Consider the following 18480-nt stretch of genomic DNA (forward strand, 5'->3'; position numbering starts at 1 on the left):
ATGTGCTTCTTGGGATGTAAGCCTTATTAAGTCAAAGATCTATATAACATTTTATCCATTCATGTGTTGATGGACACTTGAGCTGGTCTACCTTTTGGCTTTTGTGAATAATGCTGTGATGAACAATGAATAATGCTGCAGTAGACATGCAAGTCTCTGTTCAAGCCTCCGCTTTCATTTTTTTTTTTAATATGTACTTCAGAGTGGAATTGCTGGGTCATATGGTATTACCAAATTTAACTTTTCGAAGAATAGTGAAACTTTTCACAGCAACTGCACCATTTTACAATCCCACCAGCAATATACAAGAGTTCCAATTTCTTCACATTGTTACCAATACTTATTATTTTTCATTTTTTAAAAAATCATAGCAATTCTAGTAGATATGAAGTAATATCCCGTTGTTGTTTTGAATATTATTTCCCTGATGACTAATGATGTTGAGCATCTTTTCATGTGTTTATTGACCATTTGTATATCTTTAGAAAAATGTCTACTTAAGTCTGTTGTCCATTTTTGAATTGGGTTGTAACTATCACGTTGGCCAGTGTGGCTAGAGCACACTAATCTGGGAGGAGAATGGAACAAAGAGAGATTGAATTGGTATTCAAAAAACAGACTATTCAGGATAGTCTTGTAGGCTATGAATTTCATTGTGAAAGCAAAGGGAAATAACTGAAAGGTTTAAAATATGGCCTGTTTTGCAAATGAAAAGACCAACATGGCAGCCGTATTGACAGGGATGGAAGTGCACGAACAGATCACGTCTGGAAGCTATTGTACTCGTCCAGGCAAGAAGATGGTGCTGGCCCAGACTATATTGTTAAAGAAGAGAGGAAGTTTATGAGATATCTTTTTGAGCTACAACTGAAATGAGTTGCTAGTAGATTAGGTGAGTGAAGGTCAGGAAGAAGGAGGAACCCAGTGTGAGAAATAATTCATTGTTTTTTGTTTTATATATATATAAAACTATATATATATAAATTCATTGTTTTTTGTTATATATATATATATATATATATATATATATATATATATATAATCTTTTTGTGGTAGGGGAGGTAATTTGGATTATTTATTTATCTATTTATTATTATTAAATAGAGGTACTGGGGGTTAAACCTAGGACCTTGTGCATGCTAAGCACACATTCTACCACTGAGCTATACCGTCCTCCTATTCCTTGTCTTTTTAGATTAAGTTACTCTGAAAGAGTGTGCAGTGAATGATGTGTGGAACACAGATTTGTAGGGAAATTGAGGCTTCTTTCTGGGCCATGTTAAATTTGAGATGTCTATAAGGCATTCAAACTGAGATGTCATAGTAGAATATATGAAGATGGAGCACGACTTGTCAACTTATATATTGCTTTAAAGTCAAGGGCTGTATGAAATAACCTAGTATATACGAAGAGAAGAAGGCTGAAGACTAAATTGTAACATTCTCAACATTTAGAGGTCAGACTGAGTAGGAGGAATCAGCAAAGAGAGACTGAGGAGTCCAGCAAGATAGGAAAAAAAAGCCATGAAAATGTAATAGGAAACTGAGAAAGCAGTGTTTTTGCTGTTAAGATGTAGATGACTGGAAATATCCATTCATCTAGTACTGTGAAGCCAAAGGTATCTTTGACATGAGTAGTTGGCATTATGGAGAGATGTGATAAACCAGTTTTATTTATTAAACCAAAGCATAAATAGATACACCATGCACAAAAGTAAATTCTAGGTGGATTAAAGATTGACATTTAAAAGACAAAACTTTATGTCCTGGGTACTGTGAATGATTTCAAACAAGATACAAAAAGTACAAATAAATTGTAAAGGAAAATACAGATAATTTGGGGTACATTAAAATAAAAAACATGTTTTTTCATTTTTTTATATATCAAACCAAGTGAGAAGACAAGTTACAGATTGAGAGATGATATTTACATCACATATAATCACTAATAATTAATATCCAGAATGTACAAAGAACTCCACAACTTCCAAATAAGAAAAAGGCAAGCAACTCAATAAAAAAGGGGACAAAGATATAAATAGGCAGTTCACAGAAGAGAAAAACTGAATGGCCAATTAATGTATAAAAAGATGCTCAGCCTCTAGCAATCAGAGAAATCAAATTAGAACCACAAGACTCAATTTTACTGCTGTCATACTGGCAAAAATGAAGTTTATCAATATCAAGAATTGGCTAAACTACTGAGAAAAATATATGATAACATTAATTATTTAAAATTTTAATTTAAAATGAGCGAATATTTTAGATTTGTTTCCTGCTAAAACAAAGAAAAAAACTTTCTTAAAAATTTTTATTTTCCTTATGTAATTTTTGACTTATTTTAGTGTGAAGAAAGGATGAATACCAGATAGCATCTTTAAAGTTTTTTTTTTTTCATTTATAAACAATTTTCATTATCAAAGTTTTCACAAAGTGTCATTGTTGGTAAAGTGGTAGGATTCCTTAGAACTTCTCCTTTCTTTGGGGTTTATGTACCTCTTAAAGTTCTTTGGACTTTTTTGTGATTGATACTGTGGGTTGGCTAGCTAGGAGTCCTCCATTTTTAACTCCTTTCTCCCTTTCTTTTCACTAATGTGGAGGATGTAGACGAAAACATTTACTTTCTAGACTCCTTGCAGCAAGGGGTAGCCAAGCAACACAGTCCTGGTCAATGAGAGGGAGGAGACGCCTGCTAGGCGACTGTTTCCTCCTCTTCTTTCTTGCTGCCAGAAAGAAGAACCAGCGGTGCATCAGTCATTTGGTAACCTTGTTGCAATAATCATGTAGACAATAGATGGAAAGCAAGAAGATAAAAGACAATACACACAGAGAGAGCTTAAGTTCCTGATGTCATCGCTGAGCTGCTATAGCAACTTTGGACCTGGACTCGGGATATATGAGACAAATCTGTATGGGTTTGAGCCAATGTTGGTTGAGTTTTCTGTCGCTTGAGCTAAACCCACTCCTTAACTAATTTATCTTCTTTGTATGATTAAAGTCTTCACAGTTATTAATAGGCATGAATGGCTGATGATAAAATGCATTCTAAAATACAAGGTATTGTAATGTTGCTATGATAAAGTGACAATACCCGGTTAACAAATTAATACTTTGAGGTTTTGGTTATCATAAATACCTATGTGTATGTATGTATTTGACTCATTTCCCAACGAAACAATGTAATGATATGCTCTGCTTAATGTGCTACCTAACATTTGAAATGTTGGCATCATTAAAGGTATTAGTTTGCTTTGTTTTATTGTCCTTTGCAGATAATTGTGCTTTTTACAAATTGAAGATTTGTGGCAACCTGTGTTGGTTAGCATTTTTTAGCAATAAACTATTTTTTAATTAACGTATGGACATTGTTTTTTAAAGACATAATCCTGCTGTGCAGTTAACAGGCTATAGAATAGAATAAACATAACTTTTACATGCACTGGGAAACCAAAAATAAGTCTTTTGACTCACTTTATTGCGCTATTCACTCTATGGCAGTGGTCTGGAACTGAACCTGTGGTACCTCCGAAGTATGTCTGTATATTTTAGACCTAAAAGTATCTCTACATGTAGTCAAATGTGCATTTTTTACAGGTGAGAAAAATGAAGAGAAAGAGGGTATGTAACTTATTCAGTGGTCTTAATTACTGACTTTGCCCATTTCATGTTTTTTCTAGAATGTAGTCTAAGAGGACTGAATCGAATACTACACGATGAAATTCTTAATAAACCAATGGAAACTCTTAAACTTGCTATTCCGTCAGGGATATATACTCTTCAGAATAATTTACTCTATGTGGCACTGTCAAATCTAGATGCAGCTACTTATCAGGTACTTAAAATACATTTCTAGTAGTCCTTCTGAGAAAGAAACAAACAAACAATAATATTAGCTGTTTTCTTTTTCAGGTCACATATCAGTTGAAAATTCTTACGACGGCATTATTTTCTGTGTCTATGCTTAGTAAAAAATTAGGTGTGTACCAGTGGCTCTCCCTAGTAATTCTGATGACAGGAGTTGCTTTTGTACAGGTAACTATTCAAGATAAGTATACCTTTCATTTTTATCACAGTTTCAAAACTTCATTTTGGAGAATATGGTTCTATTATTTGTTGAAGCAAATAAATGCATATTCTCACAACTGACTTTTTTTGAGGGCTTCCTTTGAGCAAGATGCTACATTGGGACTGTAAATGATACAAAGAGATAAAATCAAATTACCTGACAAAGAAATGAACAGTCTAGTTGGGGGAAAAGACACTATATGTAAAATAAAGCTGATTTTAACTGGGTATCTGGACATTTGAGATTGACCACTCCCTTCCTATTGTCGTATCAGCTTCCCTGAGACCGTTCTTTCCTGGCTCTTCTCACGTCCTTCGAATGGTCCCTTACTGGTTTCCTTCCTGGGGTCCTCTTCCTTGATACTCCCGTTAGATATTGGGGTTACTGATAAGCTGGTTATCTCTCTTAAAGTGTGTCCTCATTTCTGGAGAGTTCATTCATTCTGGAGGTTTTTATTAACACGCACTGATAGCTTCAGCTATCAGTCTGGGTCATCAGCTCTTGTTTTCGCCCTGGTTTCAGATTTGTATACCTAAAAGCTGTCGGACGTCTTTGGCTGGTTGTTCAATAGACCTTATAAACTCAGTGTATCCAACACTAAACTTTACCTTTTCCCCACCAAGCCTGTTCTTTATTTCTATTTTTTCTAGTCATTATTTGCACAGCCTAGGAGTTGTTCTAGACTCTTCCTTCAGCCTGTACATTCAGTCAAATCACTAAGACCTTTCTGATTCTGCTTTCTAATACTTCTTGATTCTGTCCTTGTCTGTCTCTACTAAGACCTTCTCTAGTGCCTCAGGTAATCTTTTGCCTAATTGATTTTTTTTTTTTACTTCAGTCTTACCTATCCCCCAAAATTCAGCCTCCACTTAGTCACCATTGTGGTCTAAAAACAAATCCAATCATGTCAATTTGCTGCCATCCAAACCCACCCCCCATCACCTTCCTCAGAGTGTGGTATGTATATTTTGAATAAATATTCTAATAGTTATTTATTTAAATGGATATTTCAAAAATATAACTGGCATATCAAACTCATATTTTCATAGATAACACTTACAGTAAGCTAAATGTGATACTCAATTTTGAAAAGTGAGGTATTTTAAATTAAAATATCAAGTAATTAATACTTCAGATAGAACACAGATTTGACAAAGTCCATGAAGGTGATAAGCAAGTAAATGAAGTTTTAGGAACACTGACCTGCAGGAGAAAGCTCAGAATCGTTAGCATGATACCACATGGATCTTCCATAAATGCCAACAGCTCCGGGCTCATTTTTGCTGCTCCAACACTCCATGCTCTGAATGTCTATAGCTGAACTGCTTATAGGGCCTATTTTATGCATCTGTACATTTATTCGTTCTCTTTCTCTTTTTTAGGGGAATTTTTTGAAATTATATTTTGTGACAGTAATATCACTATGGGGGGAAAAAACTGATTTTCTAAGGTTTTCTTTCAGAAGCTCTCCTCTGCAATCCCCAAGAACGGTGTTGGTTGCATTTTTACCTTAAGGCCTAAGAGTGGGCAGTAAATAAGCATTTTGCAAAATATTATAGGAATTAAAGTTCAGTTTTGTTTCTCTTTTTGTTCAGTGGCCCTCAGATTCTCAAGAGCTTGATTCTAAGGAACTTTCAGCTGGCTCTCAGTTTGTAGGCCTCATGGCAGTGCTCACAGCATGTTTTTCAAGTGGCTTTGCTGGGGTTTACTTTGAGAAAATCTTAAAAGAAACCAAACAATCAGTGTGGATAAGAAATATTCAACTTGGTAAGTTTCAAATATTTTCTAGTAGTGTTTCTTATAGTGAATATGTTATTATGGATAAAGATTTCTATATATCTGTAATTAAATAAGCCTTTTATAAAATCTGCTGCTGATCCAAGTATCTGGCAAGGTTTTTACCATTTGAAAAACTATTTTAAATGAATACCTTTTATTCAAGAGTATACAATTTTAGGTCAGTGACATAGCAGTGCATCCTATTTCTGTCCTTACCATTTGAAGCCTTTATTCTTCATTGCTACCTTTCCCTGGAAGATGTTGCAAATAACTTACACAGTTTCCTCCTGGAAAAAGAGATTAAGGTAGCAAATTTCAATTACATGATACAGTGTTATCAACTATAGTCTATGTAGATGTATATCAAACCACCACAATGTACACTTTAAAAATCCTACAAATTTATTGATTATACCTCAAGAAAGCTGGGAAAAAAAAGGATAAATAGAGGAAGTTTGAAATGAAGAAACTCTTGTCAGTTTTAAAATATTAATATTTTTATTTCAAAATGTTATGTTTTAGCTTTTAAATACTATAACATTTTTCTAGCTGAAGGTAAATAGTTTAAAAGAAAAAAATCCACATATTGAAAGATTGCCTTTGAACAGATATTTAAACTATTTATATATACAGCACTGTAACATTTGACTCATACAAAGATTTCAGAATTTAGTATTCCTGTCGTATATTAAAATTTTGGAAGATGCTGCATGTGTGCAGCAGCTCAGATTGCAAATCAGCACATTCTTTTAAGCCTCTGTCCCTCTGATTTGGAGCTCATCTTTGAAACCACTCTTTTTTTGTGTTCACATCAGCTTAATAGATACGTCTCCTGATAGCAGCCATAACAGGCCCTTCCAGTCCCTACACAGTGAATTGTCTGTAATCCTAATGGCCTGCATTTTAAGTCTAACAAACCTTCCAAATTTGATTAAAGTCCATCTTTCCTGCTGTTTTCAAGTAAAAGTGATTACAGACAGAACCTTCATTTTATCACATAGTATTTATTTGTTTCTCTGCAAAATTTGTAGACATGTATCAAGTTTTAAGAACCTTCAAAATAAAGACAAAGTTAAATTAGCTTCTTTTTATTCATTTCAGCACTGGTTACAATTATAAAAAATCGAAAACATTTAGAAGATTGGTTAAATAAATGACTAATATGATATTAGTGTAGTTGTTAGGACCATGGACTTCAAAACCACTGCCTTAAAATCTTGAATCCATCACTAACCAGCAGTAAGAGTTTGGGCAAGTTTATTTAATGTTTCTTTTCCTCAGTTTCTTCATCTGTAAAATGAACATAAAATTATCTACCTCATAGGATTGTTATGAGTTAACATAAACAAAGCACTTGGAACATTTCATTGCATGTGGCATTACATACATATTTCATATTATTACTATCGAAACAATGGAGTATTATGTAACTGATAGAAAGAATGTAGTAGATCTGTGCATACCAACATGTACATATTCTGTACTTATACTTTTTTTATAATTATCATGTTATTTTTATAACTTAAAAAATATGAATACCTTTGAAAGTTTGTGTAATTTTGTATTATCCTAGTATTATTTTCATATTCTAAATTAGACATATTAAAGTGACAGAGCTGGCATAAACAAAACTTTAGTAAGAACATTTCACATCCTTTTTGGTTCCTTGTCATTGTGGAATACTTTGGTTGGTTGTGGCTTTATAAAAAATTGCTTTCCTCTGCGCTCTTTGACTGCATATTGTACCAGAGACTGCCCCAAAGAGGTGACATCTGTAGGCATCCACTTCTTTATCCGTAGTTTGGGATTGCTCCAGGAAATCTTAGATCCAGTAGTCACGTGATAAGCTCTATAGTAGAAGTAAGGGCCGCGGCAATGAATAAGACACACTTCTGCTCTCACTGTGCCGACTGTCCCTCATGATGAGACTTCAGTAATGACAGACTCTGATGTTGCCTGTGACTATTTCTTAGCTCTGATTTTTTTTAGTATTACTTATTATATTTCCAAAATTTCTAAATAAAAATACTATACCACATACCTAAGCTTTTATATCTACATGTATGAATGTTTGAAAATCTAGATCTAGCAACAGGAAGATGTAAGATACAATAAAATATACTGAAAGTGAACATTTTACAAATATTTGAATGGGATAGTCATATAGTCACGTAATGTATACTTTTTTTTTCAGTGCTCCAAAGTTGGTGATCTCCGTTCTTTTTTATATTCTCGTGTCTTTTCCTTATAGTCATAATATACTACTAATATACTACCACTTTTTGCTAAGTTTATATAAATATCCAACTTAAAAAATTTTTAAGTAATCAAATTTTATCAAAAAGGAAAAGCTAAGTATAAAATTATTTGGAATGTCAATGGAAAAATTTCTCTCCAGACAAACTAAATGGCATATGACATAGACTTTACTTTTTTTTAGGTTTCTTTGGGAGTATATTTGGATTAATGGGTGTATATATTTATGATGGAGAACTAGTATCAAAGAATGGTTTTTTTCAGGGATATAACCGGCTGACCTGGATAGTTGTTATTCTTCAGGTAAAGCATTTAAAGTCTTATATTTAATAAACTTTATTTCAATATAGAGAATCAAAGCAGCTATGATGTACTGATGTGAAGAAAAGTCTCCTATTAGTGCTCTCATTATATCTAGTTTATTCAGCAAAGTTAAAATAGAACTGGTCTTAATGCCATAATGAAAACTTACCTGGAAGTGGGTTGTGAATGAACTTTGTGATATTTAAGTTTAACATAATGAAAATGCAAGTTTGAAAAGAAGAGTTGAAATTGAGGACAAATATAACTTTCGCTTTTTCTATAATTCTAGTCATTATACAGTAAGTCTGTGGTCAGCCCATCCAGGCTGAAGAAGCAGATGTAGATATTTACATCTGTAACAGTTATAGCCTCCTATTGCAGTTACATACTGCAATAGTCCTGTTAAATTGCCTCGGTTTATAACCTGAAATTGTTCAAGGGTTGAGTAATTTCATCTTCCAAAAAAACTTACTGAGTATCCTGGCAATTAAGACACAAGTCTCTGCATTCACAAAGTCTTTCTCTAGAGGTAGCTGAAGTATCAGGAACGGGATCCCTTAGGGAAGCTGAGTGAAGGTGGCAAAGGATGGTTGTATTTGGAAAGCAGGAAGGATACATCTATTTTCAAGATAGAAAAGTAGACAAGGATAAGTGAAAATTGAGAGAAAATTTGAAGTAGAGATAGGGTAAGTCAGGAGAGTTTATGTATGATGGCTTTTATCCCATCAAGGAGGGAAGCCCTCTTTCCTTAAGAAGTGGGTGCAGAGTTGAGTAAAATAGAAAACGTTGGGTACAGTGGTATGAGGGATTAAATAGGAAGAAGTCAGTGAATGAGAATATTGCCAAGAAATGCTGGAACTCCAGCATCAGTTTGTAGTGAGCTCAGTTGGTCTAAGTTGGGAAGAAACTAGAGAAAGAAAGCCAAATTAGGCTATTAAAAAGCTGGTAAAATAACTTTCATATTACACTTCATTTTTAATCAAAAGTAAAAATATTTCACTAATCAGAGTGTCCAGTCTTCCCACATTTGTCTGAACAAGTGATGCTTAATTACTAAATTGGATGAGGGTAGATATTTTATTTGTAATATTGTCAAACTCCATTATAATAAACTGCAGATTATGCTGGTAGTTACTTTCTCAGATAGCTTTTAACATAAGTGGGCTGTTGAACAAAGCCTGGAAGTCTGTTGGTTATGAGACGTTTATTAAAAATCACTTACTTTAAGGGGATTAAATTTATAGGACAAAAGCCTAAAAAACTTTATTGAGTAATGAGATTGTTTTGCAAAGCAGTTTTATATATGTTTACTTTTTGAAATAATCTTTTAAAATTTCTGCAGGCACTGGGAGGCCTTGTAATAGCTGCTGTTATTAAGTATGCGGATAATATTTTAAAAGGATTTGCAACCTCTTTGTCCATAATTTTATCAACACTGATATCCTATTTTTGGCTACAAGATTTTGTGCCAACCAGGTAATGTATTCTCTTCTATATCTTTAAATTTTCAAAAGTATATAAGAATTCCATCTAATCTGAAAATTTTTGTTCCATTACAGCTTTTTAAGAATCATGGAAATATAGTGAAAGATTCATTTAACTATCTTTTTTAAAAGGTTTCGAACTAAACACAGGAAGAAAATCTGTAACTCTGGAAAGTTTTATATATACTTTGGCTGGCCAGAATTTTCCCAATAGGTCTGAATGGACTTTTTTTCCCTCAAAGTTAAAAGTCATATTTTTAAAAGTTAGTAGGCTGTATAAAGTCATAAAATAAATCATATAATGACATTTTTAAATGAAGAGTTTACATAGCTAAAGCCAGGAAAGTGGATGACATTCTTGAAGAGGGTAGTTTGTTCATAGAGAAAAGGTGACTCATGAGAAAAGTTGTCGTCATCAGGGGCTTATTTTGTTTGGCCCTTGGCTGCCTTTCTGTTTTCATCTGATAATCCTCTTGTTCACTTTTTTCTTTCTTTCTTTCCTTTTCTCTTCCTTCTTTCTTTCCTTCTCTTCCTTCCTCCCTCCCTTCCTTCCTTCCTCCCTTTGGCCGTCATAACCTCTGCTCTGGGCTTTGACTTGCCCTTTATTCTTCTTGGAATTCTCACCCCCTGCGCACTCACGTGGCACACTCCCTCACACACTCCCTCCCACCCTCCCTCCCACACTCCCTCACACCCTCCTTCACACCCTCCCTCACATCCTCAGATCTTGGCTCAAATGTCACTTTATTAAGGATCTCTCTAAATAAAAAGCACCTCCACTTTCATCATTCTTCCGTCCTTTCTTCAGAAGACTTGTTGCCATCTGTTAATAAGTAAGTGGGGCTGGAGCTTGGCATATAATAGGTAATTAGTAGGTTTGTTGAAAGAATTTCAAGAACTTAAATGAATTTCACTAACTATATTAAAAATTTGTGTTAGTGAGATAGGATTAGGGATGGAATTTGGCAGTAGAAATACATAATATGCTCATTTTATTTCTGTATTGAACATTTATGGTTTGGTTTTTCTCTAGCAACTGGTGCAGTAGGTCTGGGACATGCATGTTGAAATCTATAATTTTTCTGATGCATGAATTTTGAAGTATTTCTGGTTTTTAGCTTGGCATGGGAATGAATTACTTAGCTAGTGAGACTACCCAAATAATTAGCACCTATATCTTAATGATGCTCTATTCCCCATTCATTAAGTGGAGAAGTTATATGCTTTAATATTACTTGAGAACGTTTAGAACGTATAGATTTTTAGGATACCCTTAAAAAGGCAACAGCATACCTTCAAAAAAAAAAGATACCCTCATATAAAGCCAAGATGTTAACTTTAAATCTTCAAATCATGTAGGAGATAAAATAAGTAAATGAAGAAGTAAACCAGCAGAAAGACAAAAGAGTAGGCGTTTTTCAGTGACATACAGCTGCATGTGCAAATCCATGTTTCTGAGGGAGCATGTAAGGTGTGTTAGGAGGAAGATAAAAAGAGAAAAGATGTAGTGGGGTAGGGTATAGCTCAGTGGTAGAGCGCATGCTTAGCATGCCCAAGATCATGGGTTCAATCCCCAGTAACTCCATTAAATAAAAATAAAAATAAATAATAATAATGAATAAAAAGAGAAAAGATGACATTTTCATTATTGAATGAGTGACTGTTTGGGGAATATGCGCAGGACACCGAGTCAGATGGAGGAGGTGGGTTATTTTCTCTAAAGTAGATAACAAGGCCTCCATCTTCGTGCGTTCTTACTTCCGTGGAGAGCATCTCCCCAATAAATCCAACGATCTGTATTCCCAGGGCAGTAATATATTTTCCTTTGTTATCCCTGTTTCTCCTCCTGAAACAGTTTTTTGGTTTCTCAGAAGTAGTACCCCTGTACCTGCCTTTCTGATTGTTCCTTTGGTAGCCTGTCAGCCCTCACCCACTCTCTTGTCCATCTTATCCACTGCCATGTCTTAACTGTCCTCTCTATGAAGGTGAGTCCCAATTTCACCTTGACTCTGTATCCTCTATATCCCTATATATTTTCAGTGACTGCTAGCTGTCTCTACTGATACCACATCACCAATGTTCCCTTTCCTATTTTTCTTATGCTCATAAGTTTGCTTATTGGTATTACCATTCTTGCATTTAGGCTTGCTTATTCTTTTATCAGAAATTCATTAAGTGTGTTCACTGTGTATCTGCCAATCAGTGTACAAGATCCTAGAAAAAACAGGAATGCATGAATAATGGTTTTCTGTCTTCAAGGTCGTCACAGTGATCAGAGAGACAGGAAAATAAACTATGACGGTATGATCAATGCAGCAATAGAAGTATATACACAATTCCATTTGAAAGAGGGAGGCTAAAATCTTTGAAATGATACTAAATTCTGATAGTTTTGTCCTTAAATTTTTCTCTCTCAGAACCATCTAAAAATAGCTGGCTTGGGAAGCGGGGGTTTCCTGATGTTAGTAGGTATTCTGGTAGATCCTGATAGAGATGGCACGGAGTGGATTCCTACAGTGGGTGGAAACGTGTATCAGACAACTTTTCAGCTGAGTATGTGATGCTCTGCAATTCCAGAGTTCTGGAAAGCTGTACGTGCATCTAAGGCTTTTGAAAATTTGCCCATTAGCATCAACTCAACACTAAATGTATCATAACAGATAATGATTAAGCTCCCTATATATGCTAGGTACTGCGATACAGTGATGAATGAGCAGCCAATGGTTGAGTAGGGGAACAGAATGTAAATAATGCATTATTTAATACAGTGTGATAAACTGTTACCAGAGAGTAACTGCCTAGGGGAGTGAGTCTTAGAGACTTTAGACCTGAGTTGTTATGAATAAATAATTTTCTTGGGAGAAGGGTTATTACAGGCAGAGAATTAGCATCTACAAGGCCACTGTCCTGAAGGGCAGGTTGTGTTCACTGAAGGCCATGGCTGAGTTACAACGGGATGGGTGGAGTGTGGGAGATGAAGCTGGGCAGGCCACATTATGACAGGTTCTTTATGTTATGATAAGGCTTAGTGATCTTTTTCATGTCCCTGCAACTGTACTTTGAAGAATATATATGTTAAAAGTTAAGATTGATATTCCAGTTTACATTCAGTTTAAATTCCAGTACCAGTTTAAATTCATTTCCAGTTTGTAATAAGGTATATTATATTTAAGAATAGATAAAATAAAGATGAAACCAAGTCTCCCTGCATTTAATCTAATTTCCTTTTGTAAAGCATCTACAAAAATTAGTCCTGAGTTTTGATTATACTACCTTGGATTTTAAACTGAACTTTGGTTTGGAAAGAATGCAGTTTTCCCTTTATATTTTCAAATATTTAAAAAAATTGAGATCTTTTATTATTCAATGTATTATAGGCAAAAGGCATATTAAGGTGAAATACAACATTTAAAACATCTTTGCTTTGGGAGACTACAGTACAGCGCAGTGCATGACAGTGCAGGCTTGGCTCTGGAGACACACATACCCGGCTTTGAATCCCATCTTCCACTTCAAGCTGTGGGACTTTACACAAATTACTTAAATTTGCTGAACCTCAGTTTCCTCATATATAAACAAATGAGGACAATACCAGTCCTTCTTCACTGGGTTGTTGTGAGAACTAAATGAGATAATGCATGTAAAACACTTAGCTGAATACCTGGAATGTAGTAAGTCCTCAGTATTTGTTACCATGTTACTGGAACATTTTGTCTCAAATTATATTTGTTTTTATAGTGAAGAAATAGAACTTGTTTTGATTTTAATCTGATTTCTCTTTTTCATTTTTTCTTCATCTATTTAGTGTCTTTTTCCTTGGAGCCATCCTTGTAATAACAGCTACGTTCCTCTACGGTTATGATCCCAAACCCGCAGGAAATCCCACTAAAGCATAGCCCCAATGCTGTCTTTCTCTGGTCTTTCACAATGGTGCCCTGGGAGTCTCAGCGTTAATCTTGCACAGAGGACTGCTACAGATTCTAAGAAGAAATCATCATGTTGAATCTGATCCTATTGTTCAAATGGTTTGAAAATATCAAAGTTTAAGGATAAAATATATGTATACGTAACAAAATGCCTATTGCATCTAGAAATCAAAACTTGAAAGTATTTCCAGGGATTAGAATAACTATCAGAGGAAACTTGAAATCTGAGTTTAAAAAGATTTTACTTTTTGATTGCTGCAGAAATACGCTATGCACTCTTTGCAAGAGCACACAACAAATGTCAGATACCAATTTTTGCAAATTAAATATATTTAATCTTATTGAATGTTTTTATCTTACTCTTTCTGAACACATGTATCAAATCACATGGAATATTCAAAGTTTGAACATTATAATTACCTATAAAGCTGTGAAGAAATAGAAGTATGATTTGAAAAACATTTTCATGAATCTGAGATTTTTATACTTATACAAAAGATTACTAAACAAAGGATTGCTATATGTTGCAAATATTTAATTGCATAAAAATTGATAAAGTAACATTCTGGGTCTGATTTGTCAGAGAATAAAATTCATATTTAAATTTAATGTACAGGAATATACACATCTGTTTCTCCATTTATACTTTAAGATCTTTTAGTGCTTCAAAACTGCTGAAGGCAATCCAGTTGCTCCTCTGCTAGATAGTAGCCAGTGACTTTTACACTAATGGAGTTTTGTCCTTAATCCCTTAATTGTATTTCTTTTCTGTAAATCAGATAAATCCTTAATATTACTTAAAATTAAATTTCTATGTGTTAATTTACATTAAAGTTTTAAAATGTAATTTAAAGGGATTAAATACTCATTTAATAATTTAAAATAATTATTATTGTCTATTATCTCCATTTTGAGAATTTTGAACTATCAAAGCATATACTGTACACATCTAGAATGTTTTTAAATGAATATTTTACTCATTGATCTGTAAAAATTTCCTTTAATATGCAACTCTTGACAAAACAACTACCAAAAAAATACTAGTACAGATGTCAGGGAATTGAGACCAAAATGACTTTTCTTGGAGGCATTCCAGATTGCCATGATACTACATTATTTTAAATGGCACTATAACTATAAATTCAAGGCTGCTCAGAAGAACTTTCTAGGTGTCTCATAAACTCACCATTCCTGGGAATACTCTGATCGCATGTCTTGAAGAGGCAGCTGAATTCTGACCTCCCTTTCTGTGGCCCTACAAAAGCTGCCAGAAAGGAGCTTTAAAATAGTGGTTTCTTTTCCATTTTATCACTGAAGTTGAGGTTGCAAATTACATGAGTTATTTAATAAATTCGTTCAGGGAAAGAAAAGATAGCAGAAATGATCAAATGAATTGGTGGGCACAAATACTTTCTAAAATTGTAATAGGGTTTAATTATTGATTAGAGACAAAATTACTTACTGTGTATGAAGTATTTTATTTTACTTTTTCATTCACGCTTTATATATTGTTTCCTGTTCTAATAGTATTAAAAACCATAAAAATAAATATTTTTATATAGTTCTAATGGAATTTGTTAAACAAATTTGGCTCAAAAATACTGTGTTACAAACTGTTGGGTACTCTTGGCTCATTAGGCCTGGCTATGTTACTTTGCTGATGCAAACCTAGTCTCTACAGGACAGAGACCTAATCTATTCCATCTAGAGTTTTAAAAAGTGTTTAAAATTACAAAGTATTTTAAATTAACTTGCTGGTGATTCCAAATCTGCACCAGGCAAACTTTCTGGAACCCTGACTTAACGATTTTCTTGACCACCTTTTAGAGTATTTGTTTAATAACTTTACCACATTTTGAGAATGGTGTTTTTAGACTGTATCAACATTCAGACTTATATCTTATTACCTACTGCTAAGTGAAATTGAAATCCTGCAAATGCACAGCCTTTAAGACTAAATATAAAGATTTGTGTTCAGCTCACATTGAAGTACTGGTTGGGTATTTACGTATTAATTCAGTATGCATTCATAATTTTTCATGCAGGTTTAGCCTATCCCTATTTAAACACTTCAAAAAATGATACAAGGAAATTATTGGACATCAGACATGTTAGTTATAGTAATAACATTTTCAGCTGTCCAAGATAACACAATTTTCAAGATTTCCACCAAAGTTCATAAAATGTAATCAAGAGTTCTAAGAAAGGGGAAAATAGTCTCAAGTATATTTTCAAAATAAACTTTTATTAGACAGGCATAATTTATATTTTGCTTTTCTAGTAGGTTTGAAGATGTTAGAGATTTGGTTGTGTAGTTCATAATTTTTAATTTATAAAGAAATAATCATATTTGAGAATGTAGACCTATATCCTAGATCATGTCATATACACAGATAATGCCATTTTCTCTGTTTCGATGACCTCCAGAAGCCTTATTGCGTCAGTCTTTGTAATGATGACTCCTTGATTATTTAAATTCTTATACTTTTTAAAGTTTACATGTTATCTCTCAACTACTTTGTTCATTATAAAAATGTGCTAACTCATGGGAGAAGAGTACCAACTGATCGCTCTATAAAAATTAAGAATATGGTATTTCAGAAGAAAAGTTTAAAATGCAACATGTAGATGTTTCAACACAGTCATATCAATTCTCTAATAAGTGGTTTTTATAGAAGCTATAGGCTACTTTTATGGTGAAAAATGTAGTTTAGAGATGCAAAACTTAAATGTTTACATCAATTTATATTGAATGTCACAATTTCAAAGAAAGAAAGGTAGTTTGATATTTAATCGAGTTTCTAGGGAGACAGAATCTGAGAGGAAACTGATTTTGTGCTCGGTAGACTTAGTGTAATACAGACTATTCTTAAGAATTGATACAGTTTTCCTACATATCAAATTATTAGACTCTTAAAATGTCATATATTTTCATTCACCTGAGTGTTATTTTGTTTTGTTTTTAAAAACCAGGTTTAGCATCACTCATTTTCACTTTCATTATAATATTTAATTACATGTGAATATATGCTCTATATAAGAAAAAGTTTATAAAAGTTATTTATGCTATATTGAAAATCATCTTATGGATCTCCCGGATATGTAGCATATCTGAAGTAATTATAGGACCAAAGAAAAAAACACCTTTATCAAAATTTGGTCCTGTGTGCCTTGCTTTACCAAATACCTAACTTTTCTGGAGGATATTACCATAATTCACAACTCTGGACACATAGGCAAAATTAGGATGTTTTAAGAATAACTGTAATTCAATTTTGTTGTCTCAACATTTGCTATTTAAATCCATTGTCTAACAGAATATTAAAATAGGTGTATTATACAAGCATTAGTGAACAGTACTTATTTAAATAAATTATGGCACCATTGCTCCATCACTGAACTTTTGAAACTTTTAACAATTGTATGTAACTGTCATTTTGGTTTTTTATTTCTTATGATAAGATATAATTTACTGTGATTTTTAAAATATTTTTAAATGGTCTGGATTCTGAATCTGTCTATATGTCTGTGTATTTCGTTTATTTAGAAAGATTCTTTTGGGTTTGGGGCTGTGGTTTGTATATTTAAATTTTTTATGGACATAATTCAAAGGAATGTATAATGTATGGTCTTTTGTTAAATGGCTTTTTAATTGACAGACTTCTCTTTGTCATTATTTGGTATCCAGTTATTATTTGATAGACTTATGGAAATAAGATTATTTTCATAACTGTACATTCTTTCCCTATATTTCCTTGTTCGCCTATTTCCCCTGTGTCGGACTTAACCATGAGTTAGTTTCCTCTCTACATATCAAAAATGACTCACTGATCCTTTCCCTAGCTCTCCAGTTACCTTTCCATGTGTGTAATCTTCCGTTTTTCTAGCCTATGATCTAGCATGAAAGACTGGATTTTATTTAAACCAGATAGAATTCCTCTACCTGTATAATAACAGCCTAAATTTTTTTTTGCTTTTAATAAATTATCTCTTTACTAGCTTCAAAGTTAAGTAATTTCAGTAATTGGTATATATTTTCCTCATAGTTTGAATGTAATTGCTTCTATGGTGACTATCAATTCAATGCATAGAGATCAAATAATCAGCATGATAAAGGGTTTTATTCCTACCTCTGGTACTAAAGTAACCTTGTACAAAATGCTGTTTTAAAACATTAATAAGAATAGCAGCATTTTAAAAATATATATTCTTCTGGTATCTTCTCATGAGAAGTACTAACTGAAAATCTTTATATATTTTTTATACTGAGATACTTTTGTTGAAAGTATGTCACAATCCCTGAATCCCGTGCTATGCAAGTGCGCCTTATAATCCAAATCTTACAGGTACTCCTGCTGTTCAGTGAAGTCAGATAGTGCCCGGCACTAGTAATCAGAATTGTCACTGTTCCTAAAAAGAATTTTTAATAAATAAATAAATAGCCTTCAAATCCCAAATATTTGAAATGCTGCTATAGTAGTAGAGAGTGTCTTGGTGACTACAAATTCAGGGGTCTCCCAAATTCACCTTCAAGTTCAGTAATTCATTACAAAGACAGAACTCACTGAAAGATACTCTACTCACAATCACATTTATTACAGAGAAAGGATACAAATTAGAACCAGACAAAGGAAGGGACACGGAGGAGTCTAGGAGGGGTCTGAAC

The 18480-nt window shown here is 33.5% G+C and overlaps 1 protein-coding gene across 4 annotated transcripts in view; it reads left to right on the plus strand.

The window, feature by feature from the left end:
- The window catches only part of SLC35A3 (solute carrier family 35 member A3), a 36858-nt gene extending 19033 nt beyond the window's left edge, over positions 1–17825 (plus strand). For 3 of the 4 annotated variants that reach the window (XM_031457680.2, XM_064488755.1, XM_064488756.1), the window contains exons 3-8: positions 3678–3832; positions 3910–4032; positions 5662–5833; positions 8286–8404; positions 9747–9880; positions 13694–17825. In XM_031457680.2, coding sequence (XP_031313540.1) covers positions 3678–3832; positions 3910–4032; positions 5662–5833; positions 8286–8404; positions 9747–9880; positions 13694–13784 — 794 coding nt within the window. In that variant the 3' untranslated portion in view covers positions 13785–17825. The remainder of the gene's footprint in view (positions 1–3677; positions 3833–3909; positions 4033–5661; positions 5834–8285; positions 8405–9746; positions 9881–13693) is intronic. The other variant, XR_010382200.1, reaches the window with a different exon arrangement.
- Positions 17826–18480: the final 655 nt, after the last annotated feature.

The sequence above is a fragment of the Camelus dromedarius genome, chromosome 9 (assembly GCF_036321535.1).
Source record: "Camelus dromedarius isolate mCamDro1 chromosome 9, mCamDro1.pat, whole genome shotgun sequence".
NCBI classification, from domain to species: Eukaryota; Metazoa; Chordata; class Mammalia; order Artiodactyla; family Camelidae; genus Camelus; species Camelus dromedarius.